Source organism: Cricetulus griseus, chromosome 6, assembly GCF_003668045.3.
Source record: "Cricetulus griseus strain 17A/GY chromosome 6, alternate assembly CriGri-PICRH-1.0, whole genome shotgun sequence".
Lineage (NCBI taxonomy): Eukaryota > Metazoa > Chordata > Mammalia > Rodentia > Cricetidae > Cricetulus > Cricetulus griseus.
In genome coordinates, this window is record NC_048599.1 from 89,739,445 (window position 1) to 89,754,876 (window position 15,432).

A 15,432-nucleotide genomic window follows, 5' to 3' on the forward strand; every position below is an offset into this window, starting at 1 on the left:
ACATTTGAGAAAAATAGCAGAAATGTTAGGATGAATATCCATATCTTTAATGTTTATAAGAATGCACAACTAGTTATTTAGACATCAGAACAAGTTCTTCACACTAGTTGTTGTATCACAAATGATTTAATGACTCAAACATTATAAAATATTTCTTGTATGTTTTAAGCACGTTATTCAAAGGAGACTGACTGTAAGGGTTACAAAAATCAGAGATTTGTAATCATATAGACCTACATAGAAGAAAAATATTGTCTGGAATCACTGAACAATAAGTGAACCCTTTAAAAGTTTTTCTGCTAAAGGAGGTATTTCTCAATATCAGTATCATAGATTTTTGCCAAGTGTTTTCCCTAAAGTAATTAATTTCAATACTAAATGAGTTAACAAATGAGAGTTCAGATAAAAAATAGTCAGATCACAGAGGAAATGGATCCCTTAAAATGACAAAGCTTAGGAAGACACAGAGTAATTTCAACTAGACACGTGTATTAACTGACATTTATTAAAAGAATTTTCCTTTAATCATCTGTTTCATGGCATTGATGACATCTTTGTTCCTTAAGCTATAGATCAAGGGGTTCAACATTGGGCTCAAAAAAGTGTAAAACACAGCAATAACTTTGGATTCCTCTACAGACTTCTCTGATGGAGGTCGTAAGTACATGCAGAAAAGTGTTCCATAAAATATGGTGACTGTTGTCATGTGGGAACCACATGTAGAAAAAGCTTTTTGCCTGCCTTCAACAGAATGAATCCTCAAGATGGCTGCAAAAATGTAAAGGTAAGACAGAAGAATGATAGTGAGAGAACTTGAGAGAGTAAATCCAGCTACCACAAACATGGCCATCTTTTTGACTTGAGTATCAGAACAGGCCAGCATGATGAGAGGAGGGTCTGCACAGTAGAAGTGGTTGATTTCACGGGAGCCACAGAAAGACAACTGAAAAGTGAGCAGAGTCTGAGAGAGCCCATTCAGGAAGCCAAACACATACGGGAATGTGACTAGAGAGACACAAATATTCTTGGACATCCTAGTACTGTAATGCAAAGGACTACAGATGGCCACATAGCGGTCCAGTGCCATTGAAGCAAGGATATAAAACTCAGTGATAACCAGAGCAATGAAGAGTAGACACTGTGTGAAGCATCCGGCATAGGTGATTGTCTTGTGTTCTGAGATGAAACCATGCAGCATGTTTGGAGTAACATTGGAAGAATAGCAAATGTCTACAAAGGAGAGGTGCCCAAGGAAGAAATACATGGGTGTTTGCAGGTGGGAATTGGTCCTGATCAGCACAATCATGCACAGGTTTCCTGCCACTGTGATGATAAAGATGAGCAGAAACACCACAAAGAGGATTCTCCCCAGAACTAGGCTGTCTGTGAGTCCCACAAGAATGAAATCCATCCCTGTAGTGTGATTTAGGGAAGTCATTTTCTTACACCTTGCAAGTTAAAAGTGACAATAAATGTGAGCAGTGCCTTCTCTTCTATATTGCCCATCAAATTCCATTCATTTCTTCATGTCCTTATTTTCATCTGTGGAACAGTTTTTTTTCTTATTATACCCCACCACCACCTTTCTTTGTGTTATATTCGCCCCTCTCTCTTTCTCTCTCTCACACACACACACAAACACACACACACACACACACACACACACACACACACACACACACACACAAGTTTTAATTCATCTCTGTTTTGAAAGTCCTTACTTTTATCTTTTTTTTTTTTTTTGGTTTTTCAAGACAGGTTTTCTCTGTGTAGCTTTGGAGCCTACCCTGGCACTTGCTCTGGAGACCTGGTTGGCCTCGAACTCACAGAGATCCGCTTGCCTCTGCCTCCCGAGGGCTGGGATTAAATGCATGCACCACCAACACCCAGCTGAAAGTCCTTACTTTTATTATATTTTTCCCAACACTTCTAAAAAGAAAGTAAACCCAAAATATCAAAATAGGAAATGCAGCAAGTTGCTAAGTACTTCTATCATGTAAATTGACTGGTAATTTAGTTGGGTTTCCCACTTTTCTTATCAGTGATAATCTCAAATTTCACATAAAAAATGAGTATTAACTGCTTCTTTTCACTTACAACACATAGATGTATCTTACACCTTTAGTTATAGAGAGGATTTAATATATAATTTGTCTTTTAATATGTCATTTATAAAAGATTCATAATCAAAAATTAGTCTCTCTATTGACAACACATTTATTCAAGTGCACATACAAGTGGCATTTATTTACTCTGCTCCATTATAGGAGCTTATAGCAGTAAACAAATTCTTCCCATTCCTACAGCACACATTGCACTGTACTTATTAATCATAGCAATACTATGAAAATGAGATGAGCCATTTTGTGATGTTAGAAAATCTCTTCTCATGAAGACAGCATATATACACTCAATAAAAATACAACTATCATAGAACAAATACAACTATCTTGATTCTCATTTTTATGTTGCTAAATCATTCATGAAAATATTAGCTTATGGAACCACAAATGTTTGAATAATGGCCTCTCTGTCATTGTGTATGAAGTGGTGAATACATAAAACCACAAATCTTAAGTTTCAGGAATCACAACTATGTGGTTGTTCTTCAAGTATATATTTGAAGACCATGCATATGATGTCAATTCATCAGTGACACATAAATATCCAAATATGAATAAAACGGCCAAGGGCAACTCAACAAATAAATACAGTTTCTAAAGTGATAAGACAGTATTGAAACATTCAAGCTGAATCTTTACTTACCAATTATAGAAAATAACTACTTGTGAATATATATGTACCATATATTATAGCAACAAGGTAGAGAGATTTATAAGTATTCATGTAAAATAGACCCATGGGTTTCAAAAGTAATTCTAAAGATCCAATTAATATATTCTTCGATTCTCAGGGGCAGAACATTAATTAAATGGTTTGAGGAACTACTTTTCCTTTGGGGCCAAAATCTCAACTGAGTTTCTGTGTACACAGCTCTCCATAGTGTGTAAAATATCATCATGGTTAGAAAAGAATACTGGCATCATATTAGCTTTTAGGTTAAGATCAAATAAAGTATTTCTTCTTATCAGTTTAATACCTGTTACATCCTTAATATGAAGAATATATGTTAAATGAACTTTTAGAATTATGGTTTGAAAAAGGACATAGTACCAGCCCATGTCAACCGATACTGCAACAAAGCCTGAGACAATTCACAGAAAGGAGAAAATTAAATAAATTCTGTGATAGAAATTTCAATATGTAAGCTAATAACATGACAATTTTATTTGCTTTTTTTTACCAAGTATGCAAATTATACAACTGTTTCTTCTTCTGAACACAGAGTGAGGGCATGGGAAAAACCTGTTTGAGAGGTGTGAAGAAACAGTTGACAAGAGATTTCAGCAAACCCATTAAACTGGTATGAAAAAACCAAATCTTGGGCATTTTTACAGCAGGGCTTACATTGGTATTAATTTGCCCCTTGAGGTTACCTTTTTTAAGACACTAAGAAGTACAGATGTGTCTGAAAATCATGATCATTTATATACGATATGGCTTACAACTTATAATTGAAGAGGAAATCCAATAATAGATTCAAAAAGGCTTAAATACTATTTGAAAAGGCTTTCATTAGTAGGTGAAGGCAATGTCAGGAGGCAAATGTTTTCAATGGCACATATCTTTCAATGAGGAGATTAGTAGAAACAAACCATTTGAATGTGTCAAAATATAGTGTGATGACTACAGGGAAGCATCCTCAATTTCCTAGGCACCCAATAAATCTATGACCAATAGGCATTCTTTTCTACATTTCTAAGTCAAAATATATTTCCTTTCATTGTAAAGCTAAAGAAGTCAGCATGTGCCAGGTGAATCCTTTCTCAACCTGAGCATGAAAACCTTCTCTACTCCCATTTAATGTGAAACAAAAATAGTATAAAACAGTATAACTTAGTTCTGGATTCCCGCATCCTACTGTGGATTGGGAGATTTGAGCCTAATATTCCTAATGAAATGCCTCCCAAGTTGTATATGAAATCTCAAATGATGGGAATACCAAGGAATAAGTTGACCCAGAATGATCACAGAGGAATTCTGGTTCACATCAAACTTCTAGTTCAGTGCTATTTCCACTGTGTTGTAGGATTTCATTCCTCTAATAGTTTTGGCATACTGATATTAGGATGTGGCTTCTGTGGGCAGAAATATTCTTTTATAAATAAGAGGAGGAGTCTCACTCTTTCCCTTGGGAGGTCGGAGCAGAAGCAAGCCTCGAAGTTGTTCACGTTGCCCCAGTGCATAACGGTGGGAAACAGAAACCTCAACCACAGTGGCTTCCACATTGTCCTGTATTTGTGAGTCTGTGTTTTCCATTGAATCCCAATAATGCTTTTGTGAATTCCTGCATCACACATAGACTAAATATGATAACTGTAATTCTTGCTTGATAACTGTTTTGTAATTTTACTATGTTAAAATTAAAACCTTCCTTTCTTACTTTGGCAGGTATTTTTCTGTATGCTGTGAATATCATTGCTTTTATTGTTTGATTATTAAAGCTGTTTCAGCCAATGGCCAGGAAAACTATAGGTAGTCAGGAGATCCAAACAAAGATGGAGAGAGAAGGGAGGCAGAGTCAGGGAGATGCCATGTAGCTTTAGGGAAACAAGATGTGAGGTAACAAGCCACAAGCCTCATGGTAAAATATAAACTATTAAAAATGGGTTAATGTATAGGTATAGCTAACCCAAAAGGCCCAAGCATTGGCCAAACAATTGTATTTAATATACTCTCCTCTGAGTGATTATTTCATAAGTGAATATGGGGATCGGCATGTGGGATAAAAACTGGTCAAGTGAGAATGAGTGAGACAGAGAATAAACATTCAGCTACACCATTCTGCTAGTTCTTTTTCTTTCAGTAATGGGTTGTTTGTCTGTTTAACTGATTACTACTTAACTGATGTCTACTTAGCTACTGTTGTCATTTGAATGTAAAAGGCACCCATAAACTCACGGGGAGTAGCACTATCAGAAGATATAGTTTTGTTTAAGTAGGTATGACCTTGTTGGAAGAAGTATGTCAGTGTGCAGATGGGCTTTGAGAATTTCCTTTGTTCAAGCTTCTCTCAGTATGACACTCAGACAACTTCTTGTTGTCTAAAGGTCAAGATGTAGGACTCTCAGCTCATTTTCCAGCACCATGTCTGCCTGCAAACCACAATGTCCCACCAAGATGATAATTGACTAAACCTCTGAAACTGTAAACCACCCCAATTAAATGTTTTTCCTTTATGAGGATTGCCATGGTCATGGTGTCTCTTCACAGAAATAGAAACTGGAACTTTTAGCTTTACTTAATAAAATCAAGGTCTACAGAGGAAGAGATCCAATGTCAACCTCAAACACACATGCACACACACACACACACACACACACACACACACACACACACACACACACACACAAACACAGACACATACACACACTTGCATGAATTAAACATATTTAGCAATAAACTCTTAGTCTTCAATAATGCATCAGTGTCACACTAAGAAAGAAAGAAAAGCTTAGCTTCTAATATGATTACCTGGGAAATCCAAGACATGTAAAACAGATTGTTGATATCATTCTGTTAAAGATAGGGTAAAGAAACAACCTGAGTACACAGTAACGCAACAGTCTCAAATCTTTAGTTTATGTCATTAATTTTATTTCAACAATATTGTTTTTGTATTAATTTTAATAAAATGCAAAAAAACTAACAGATTTTATTATCAAATTTAACAAAGAGTGAGCCATGCTCCCTGTGTCTTCCATCCTACCTGTCTGTTGTAGGAGTCTGAATCTGTTCTTGCCTGGAAGCTGGCTTATGTATGTGTCCTGTGTATATGGGTTGTTTTGTGTCTGTTTCTAACAAAAGGAATTCACTGTGTTGTTACTGAACAGCACAGAAAGCATATCATGGGACAAGAATGCTATCCTTTACAGAAATGTCTAACTGAATTTTATAAAGTATTAAGTCACTGGCTCTAACTGATCTCCACTGACCCAGATAGCAAGCAGCACTAGAAAAAACATCATTGTTTGTCAACCTGTATCCACAAATGTTGCTTTCAAACTGCTTGGTAGATTTTAGAAGGCTGGTTTCAATCTCTATAATTGGCACAAATTATACACGTGCACTAATTTTGGTCAAGGGCATAGAAGAACAAGTAATTTAAGATAACAGCTATGCATTAGCTTAGGTTATAAACAGAATAACATGGTAAATTCAAGGTAAGTAAGTTTGACTGTTAGCCATTTCTTTAAAAGCAGTTTAAAAAACAGGCTGAGCACACACTAGAATAGGACTCATAAGTGTTAAATCAAGATGTATTTTTAATTCTGTCTGTGAGGTGCATGAAAGGTCCCATTCTCTAAGGATGTAAGGGACGTTTTCAGAATATTGTATTGCTAGAGAAAGGGATTTACAACCATGCAAATGCATAGCAGATAATTGCTGTAGAAGCTGATTATATTATTAAAACTTATGTGTATCTCTAACTTCAGATGCTTTTCTCACTTTACTTGAGCCTTTACGTGGGGATAGCTTGATTTTAAAATTCATTTGTTCTAAACATTCATCAAAGAATGTAATATTTTAGATTGTTTTGAAACTACTCAGTTACTTTCATTAATTTTATTTCATGAAAATTAGTAGGTTTTGTATTAATATTTAAATACTATGTAAAATAGTAAAACTTATTATGAAATTTGAATCATGTATGTCACTGTTCTTTCTTCAAACTCACCCTCTATTTGCTTCTCCCATCTCTACTCCCTATTCTTACTGTTCTGCCATCCCAAAATAAGTCCCCATGTACTACCATCTCATTTGTGTGTGTGTGTGTGTGTGTGTGTGTGTGTGTGTGTGTGTGTGTGTCTATGTCTTTCTCTCTTTCTGTGTCTATGTCTGTCTTTCTCTCTCCTCTCTGTCTCTCTGTCTCTCTTCTCTCTCTCTCTTTGTCTCTCTCTCTCTCTCTCTCTGTCTCTCTGTCTCTCTCTCTCTCTCTCTCTCTCGTGTGTGTGTGTGTGTGTGTGTGTGTGTGTGTGTGTGTGTGTGTGTTAAATCCAGACTATCCTGTCTTTCTAAGACTGTTTAGATTGTCTTTTTCAGAGACAATAACTGTGTACATTTGTATGATTCACCATTTTCCTTTTTGAGATAATTTATAAACTATACAATTCACCACTTAAAATGTACAATTCAACATCATTTAATATTGTACAGATATTACCATAAACTAATTTTAGGATAATTAAAAGGACCTTTATTGATTTTTGTGGACTTCACATCCTGCTTCATGAACCACTTTATCTCCCAGCCCCCTCATATCCAACCTCTACACTTGCAAGCCCCAACCACAAAATAAAATAAAATAAAACCTAAAAGGAAAATATGTTGTGCAAGCTGTATTGTGGCCCAGTGAGCCATACAGTATGCCCTTTAGTCCATACATTTTTACTTTCAAGTGTTCATTATTATGATTATTGGTCTGCATGAGGCCTCTATCTTGTGTTACACTATGTATACTAACCCTCACTAGGACACCTCTTGGATATCCTATCGTTGTCCTGTGTCATGGAGATCTTGCACCTTTGTATTTATAGGATCAATCCCTTTACCTGCTCCAATGTGCTTCATTTTCATTGTTGAATTGAGCTAATTCATAGCCCTGGGGGGGTCACTGGGTTGTTAGCCAACAAGCTCTCCCTCTTCCTCAACTTCAGAGTGAGCTCTCCAACAATGCCCTGGCTAGCTTACCCATTGCAGCAGGACACAAGGGATAGGAGACAGTTCTCCTGCTCTCACACACACTTGGAGCCAACTTACCTAAATCCACACACACAAGGCTAGCTCTACTGTATTGTCCTCACATAGTGCAGAGCCCAGTCTCCTGAATACTACGGGGGTGATTACGTACAGGGCTAGTTCCCTACTCTCATGCCACTAACTTCAGCTCTCTTACTTGTCACAGGCAAAGGGCAAGGTAAAACATCTTTATTCCCCCATGCCACTACATAGCAGATGTAGGGGCACAGGGACATCTCCCCTATTATATGGCCAGCTCATCTACATCCTCACCAATAGACTCAGCTTCACTCTGCTGCCCATGCAAGGGCAGGGCCATGTCTCTGGATAAATGCACTGAAGAGAGGCAAGACCAGCTCTCCTGCTTTCATGACCTCAGGGTCAGCTCTCCTACCTGTGATAGGCAGTAGGGGTTGGGGAGGACATCTTTCTCTCACCACCACATGAAAGATAATGGGTGGGGACAGCTTTCCCACACTCATACTCTTGGGGCCTTCTCACCCATGCTCTATCATTAGAGACAGCTCTACTGTACTACCCAAAAGAGGTACTGGGCCTACTCTCCTGAGAAATGCAGCCAATGAAGTATGGGGCCAAATCTGTGCAGCCATATCCTAACCATGGTGAACTGGCAAGAGCCACAGACATTAAGATAGACTATGGCTCCAGCAGGGCCATGGGCCCAGACATGGTCCTTGGCAAGAGCCCAAGCCCAGATGGTACCATGGCTCTAAGTGGCAAACATGTCACCCATCTCAGCTTGCTCCTTATTGCCTTACCCTCTTCAGAAATGCCTCTTTTCATAGATTCTCAGGTGATAGTAAGTGTCTCCTTCATTCTCCAGGTTTTAGTCAACGTTCCTTTTAAAAAAAAAATGTTTTAACGTGTTTTTGTTCCAACAGTATTATTAGCTTAAAAATCTGCATATTAACCACAAGTATCAATTTACTAATTAATAAAATTATGCAAGTACAATTTTATACTAGATTTGGCCATAATAATTACAGTTTGTTAGAAACAATTTGATAATAGCTTTGAAAAAGTTTGTATAATAAAATTGAATATTGGTATAATATATTTTAGTATACCATACCACTGATATGTAGACAGCATTTCTCCCATCTTTAGAAAAGTCTTTGTAAATACAAGTCAACAATTCCACCATACTACTACTTTGCAGTAGAAAGTAGACACTCCATTCTGGTGCATATTCCTTAGCACTGAGAAACTTCTATTTTATTCCTTTTTTGTATTTAGACATATTATATATCAAAGCATGGTAATTGGGAGCTTTAAAATCACTCAAAATGAAACCAGTGATATGGTTCAAGAGATTTAATAATGTATTCTAAAATCAATCATTGGGACTCCAAGAACGGAAGGAAAGAATCACCTCTTATGAACTGGTTTCTGATCTCTGCCTACCAGCATTTGGACACTTGTGACTCCCTACCCTCCATACAAGCACAAAATAAACCAAAGAAAATAGATTTTAAAATACACAAAATAGCCGGGCGTTGGTGGTGCACGCCTTTAATCCCAGCACTCGGGAGACAGAGGCAGGCGGATCTCTGTGAGTTCGAGGCCAGCCTGGTCTCCAGAGCGAGTGCCAGGATAGGCTCCAAAGCTACACAGAGAAACCCTGTCTCAGAAAAAAAAAATATCTTTATCTGGGCCTCCTGCTTTGTGTTCTTTCTGAGGTAGTCCAGTTGAAGAGAGGGAAGAGGGATTGGTTGTATGAGAAAGCGTGGTCAAGATCATGACAGTAAAACCCTCAGAGACAGCTGACTGTAGCTCCTTGGAGCTAACAGACTCTAGACCAACAACCAGGAAGCATTAATGGGACCTAACTATGCCCTTTGCATGTGGAGACAGTTGTGTAGCTTGATCTGTCTGTGAGAGCCCTGGCAGTGAGACCAGGATCCATCCCTGGTGCATGAGATGGTTTTTGGAGCCCATTTCCTATGGTAATATGTCTTGCTCAGTCTTGATGTAGAGGGGAGGGGCTTGGCTCTGGCTCACCTCAATGTGCCAGGCTTTGTTGACTCCCCATTGGATTTACCCTTTCTGAAGAATGGATGGGAGCTGGGTTGGAGGAATGGCAAGAGAAAAACTGCAGTAAGTATACAAAATGAATTTAAAAATAAAGTATATATATTATTTTATTCAGAAATTCTGATTCTTGCCGGGCATTGGTGGTGCACGCCTTTAATTCTAGCACTCAGGAGGCAGAGGCAGGTGGATTTGTGTGAGTTCAAGGCCAGCCTCATCCACAGAGCAACTTCCAGGACAATCTCCAAAACAATACAGAGAAACCCTGTCTCGAAAAACCAAAAAGAAAGAAGAAGAAATACTTATTCCAAGAATGCATTCTAAATAAAGGGATTTAAACAGAGATAGTATGATAAAAATATATTGTACATGGATGTCATAGTAAAATTATTTTATATCACTTTATAACATGTCTTTTAATGAAAACTACAAGCAAATATAGTTTTGATACCTTATGTATTTTATTAGTTTTATTTTTCTTAATCCATATTTGGTATGTGTATTTTTATGAAGACCAACTGACAGTAAGCATAAAACAATGAATTATTTATGTATTTAAGTAGAGACATATTTTCTTCTGAATATCAATGTAGATTTTCATGTATAGCATAAGATTTCAATTTTATTTACAAGCTTTAGGGAAAAATATGAACCTGAATTTATTTAAAACAAATATAAAGAATATAATCTACCTCTCTCATAGTTAGAAATGAATATCATAAATTTTCACTTCACATTATCTTGCCTTCATACTTAAAATTTCTCTATTTTCATATGAACCAGTAAAATAATTTTAAAATAGACAAAATTATCATGTTACCCAGAAATATCAGAAAACTAAATCTTAGACATTTCTAAAGAAAAAAATCACAGACAGCATAGCCATCTTTAAATTTTCATTCACATCAGTAAATGCATGGTTTCACCTTATGAAACCATTATCTTCAATATCCCATCCAGCATTGAGAGGGTTGATGAGAGGAGGGTTGAGAACTGATGGGTCACAAAGTTAGAATTACAGAGGAAGGAAGAGAAAATACAGGACTTTTATTTATACTATTGTACTATTCACATATTTGTATAAGGTTATTGACTTCTGTGCCAAAGATTCCATATGTTAAAAACAGACAGAGTGACTCCTTCATTGTTTCATTAATAACATATAAGTGAAACAGTCATACAAAAATGAAAATTAGCAATAGTTTTGAGTAATGATTGTTTATTTGCTTTACACCATTTGATTAATGAGTAAGGTATTAAAGCAATCATTTTGTAGTATTCCTAATAGTTGGGAAAAATGAAACAATGTAAAAAAATTACCCTACAAAATCATTCACTGTTTTTGAAAATTTTTTTATAAATTCAAGCTTGTCATCATTCCCAGGGTATGATTTTACTGTGTTCTCTTTAGGACAAGTTGGTTAGGAACTAAAAATCATATGAATTAAGAAATGTCATTATATGGAATCTTGAATAGTAAGTAAAGAAAACTCTGAATGTTTTTGATTTCCTAATTTCAATATGGTAGTTTTCTTTAAAAAGTAGCACTAAAAAGTGTAAAGTAAAAAAGGAAATTGTTATCAAAAAAGGATATTACAGGTATGTGCTGTTACACAAGTAGTAACTCTGAAATACTAGCTTTATCCTACAAGGGTACTATGTCATCAGAGATACCAACTAACAACACATCAACATCTTCCTAAACTAAAATTTTCTGACAGAATGTCCCTTAGTCAGCTGCTTCATAGCATTGATGACATCCTTATTCCTTAGACTATAGATCAAGGGGTTCAGCAAAGGACTCAAAAAGGTGTAAAAAACTGCAATCACTTTGGACTCCTCTATAGATTTCTCAGATGGAGGCTTTAAATACATGCAGAAAAGTGTTCCATAAAATATGGTGACTGTTGTGAGGTGGGAACCACAGGTAGAAAAGGCCTTTTGTCTACCTTCAACAGAATGCATCGTCAAAATGGCTGCAAAAATGCAAAAGTAGGACATAAGGATGATAAAGAGAGAGCTTATGAGAGTAAATCCAGCTACCACAAACATGGCCATCTTTTTGACTTGAGTATCAGAACAGGCCAGCATGATGAGAGGAGGGTCTGCACAGTAGAAGTGGTTGATTTCACGGGAGCCACAGAAAGACAAATGGAAAGTGAGCAGAGTCTGAGAGAGCCCATTCAGGAAGCCAAACGCATATGAGAATGTGACCAGAGAGACACAAATATTCTTGGACATCCTAGTACTGTAATGCAAAGGACTACAGATGGCCACATAGCGGTCCAGTGCCATTGAAGCAAGGATATAAAACTCAGTTATCACCAGAGCAATGAAGAGTAGACACTGTGTGAAGCATCCGGCATAGGTGATTGTCTTGTGGTCTGAGATGAAACCATGCAGCATGTTTGGAGTAACATTAGAAGAATAGCAAATGTCTACAAAGGAGAGGTGCCCAAGGAAGAAATACATGGGTGTTTGCAGGTGGGAATTGGACCTTATAAGCACAATCATGCATAGGTTCCCTGACAGTGTGATAACAAAGATGAGTAGAAACACCACAAAAAGGATCTTCGCCAGAACTGGGCTGTCTGTGAGTCCCACAAGAATGAAATCCATCCCTGCAGACTGGTTTAGGGAGCTCATTTTCTTACACCTTGCAATTGACAAAAATATGTGAGCAGTGCCTTCTCTTCTATATTTCCCATCAAACTCCATTCATGTCCTTCTTTTCATCTGTGGAACAGGTTTTCTTCTCAGTATGCACTACATGCTTCCCTAGTTATTTTTTACACCCTGATTCTCAGTGTTACATTCCCCATCTCTCTTTGTCTGTCTCTCTGTGTCTGTGTCTGTCTGCATCTGTGTCTCTCTGTCTCTCTCTGATTCACATGTATACAAATATACATAAGATTTTTAATTTGTTTCTTCCAGACTTCCTCTTTCCACACACACATACACACACACCAACTTGTATTTTGCATACAGTTCTGTTTTGAAAGTCCATATTTTTATTATATTTTTCCAACATTCCTAAAAAAGTGCACTCAGAAATCAAAATAAGAAATGCAGCTAGTTGCTAATTACCTCTATCATGTAAATTGACCAGTAATATATTTAGGGTTTCCCACTTTTCCCATCAGTGACAATCTCACATTTCAGATTAATAAATGAGTATTAACTGCTTCCTTTCACTTAAAACCTATAGATGTATCTTATAACTTTGGTTATATAGAGAGAACTTAATATATAATCTGTTTTTAATAAAACAAGATTCATAATCAAAAATTAGTCTTTCTATTGACTATTCACACTTTTATTCAAGTGCACATACAAGTGGCATTTATTTATTCTGCTCCATTATAGGAGCTTATAGCAGTAAACAAACTCTTCCCATTCCTACAGCACACATTACACTGTACATATTAATCATAGCAGCAATATGCAAATGAACACAGTCATTTGTAATGTTAAAAAGTCTCTTCTTATGACAATAGCATATATACAGTCAGTAAAAAACAACTATCTTAGAACAAATGAGGATTTTTGTTTCTCATCTTCATGTTATTAAATCATTCATGAAAATATTAGTGTATGGAACAACAGGTGTTTAATAATGGCATCCCTGTCATTGTGTTGGAAGGAGTGATTATATAAAATAACAAATCTTAGTCTTCAGGCATCACATACTCACACAACTATGTGGTTGTTCTCCAAGTATATATTTGAAGAACATGCAAATAATGTGATTCATCATTGGCATATAAATATACATATATGAATGGAATGGTCACAGGCAACTCAGATATAAATACAGTCTCTAAAGTGATAAGATAATATCCAAACATTGAAGTTGAATCTTTACTTACCAAGTACAAAAAATAACTACCTGTGGATATGTATGTACCATATATTATAGAAACAAGGTAGAGATATTTATAATGTATTGGTTTAAAATAACCCCATGAGTTTCAAAAGTAATTCTAAAGATCCAATTAATATATTCTCTGATTCTCAGGGGCAGCAAATTAATTCAATGGTTTGAGGAACTGATTTTCCTTTGGGTCCAAAATCTCAACTGAATTTCTGTGTGCACAGCTTTCCATAGTGTGCATAAAATATCAGCATGGTTAGAAAATTATACTGGCATCATATTAACTTTTTTGGCTAAGATCAAGAAGAGTATCTCTTCTTATCAATTTAATACCTGTTAAATCCTTAATATGAAGAAAGTACGTTAAATAAAATTTTAGAATTATGGTTTGAAAAAGGACATTGTACCATCCCATGTCAACTTGATACTTCAGCAAAGCCTGAGATAATTCACACAGAGGATAAAATAAATAAATTGTGTGATAGAAATTTCAATATGCAAGCAAATAACGTGAGAATTTTACTTCTTGTTTTTACCATGTACACTAATTATACAACTCTTGTTCTGAACACAGAGTAAGGTCACAGGGAAGAAGTTCTGCTGTTTGAGAGGTGTGTAAAAATATTTGACCAGAGATTTCAGCAAATCCATTAAACTGGTATGAAAAAACTGATAGAGTCTGGCACGTTTTTCAGAGTAGCACTCAGGATTTACATTGGTATTAATTTGATCAATGATGTTACACTTTTCAAGACACTAAGAAGTACAGATTTATATGAAAAACATGATCATTTACATATGAGATGGCTTACAACTTATAATTGTAAAAATTGTATAACCAGTAAAAAATTCAAAAAGGCTTAAGTACTATTTGGCAAGGTATCCATTAGTAGGTGGAGGCACTGTCAGGAGGCATTTTTTTTTCATCAGCACATGTACAAATTAAGCCATTTGAATGTGTCAAAACATAGTGTGATGAGTACAGGTAGGCATCCTCAATTTCCATAGGCATGCAATTAATTTATGACCAATCACCATAAGTCAAAATATATTTCTTTTCCTTGTAAAACTAGAGAATTCAGCGTCTGCCAGATGAATCCTTTCTCAACCTGAGTATGAAAACTTTCTCTACTACCATTTAATGGAACAAGCCTTAGGGTGTGGCTTCTGTGAGCAGACATGTTCGTTTATAAATAGGAGGAAGAGTGTCTCATGCTATCTCTTGGGAGGTCAGAGAAGAAGCAAGCCTTGCAGTTGTTCATATATCCCCTAGGCAAAACGGTGGGACACAGAAGGTGGACCCACAGTGGCTTCCACATTGTCCTGTATTTGTGATTCAGTATTTTCCATTGAATTCTCATAATACTGTCATAAATTCTGGCATTACATAGACTAAATATTGTAACTGTAATTCTTGCTTGATAACTGTTTTGTTATATGTAATTTTACTATGTTAAAATTAAAAACTTCTCTTTTAATTTGAAGATATTTTTCAGTATTCTGTGAATATGCATTGCTTTTATTGGTTGATGAATTAAGCTGATTCAGCCAATGGCCAGGAAAAATATAGGTAGTCGTGAAATCCAAACAAAGATGCATAGAGAAGGAAGGCAGAGTCAGGGAGATGCCATGTAGCTTTAGGAAAA

General features: G+C 36.2%; 2 protein-coding genes and 1 pseudogene across 2 annotated transcripts; 1 reads left to right on the plus strand and 2 right to left on the minus strand.

Moving 5' to 3' along the window:
• Positions 1–505: 505 nt before the first annotated feature.
• Positions 506–1,438, minus strand: LOC100774976 (olfactory receptor 5M10). Its single transcript, XM_027420943.1, has one exon. The coding sequence runs from the start codon at positions 1,436–1,438 to the stop codon at positions 506–508; it is 933 nt and encodes a 310-aa protein (XP_027276744.1).
• A 1,602-nt stretch (positions 1,439–3,040) lies between these two features.
• On the plus strand, positions 3,041–3,220 carry LOC113836446 (annotated as a pseudogene).
• An 8,396-nt stretch (positions 3,221–11,616) lies between these two features.
• LOC100759915 (olfactory receptor 5M10) lies at positions 11,617–12,558 on the minus strand. Its single transcript, XM_027421217.1, has one exon. It carries the CDS (start codon positions 12,556–12,558, stop codon positions 11,617–11,619), a length of 942 nt encoding a protein of 313 aa, XP_027277018.1.
• Positions 12,559–15,432: the final 2,874 nt, after the last annotated feature.

Excerpts from the sequence above, each read along its gene's own strand:
- LOC100759915 (XM_027421217.1), bottom strand. The coding sequence starts at position 12,558 with ATGAGCTCCCTAAACCAGTCTGCAGGGATGGATTTCATTCTTGTGGGA.
- LOC100774976 (XM_027420943.1), bottom strand. The coding sequence starts at position 1,438 with ATGACTTCCCTAAATCACACTACAGGGATGGATTTCATTCTTGTGGGA.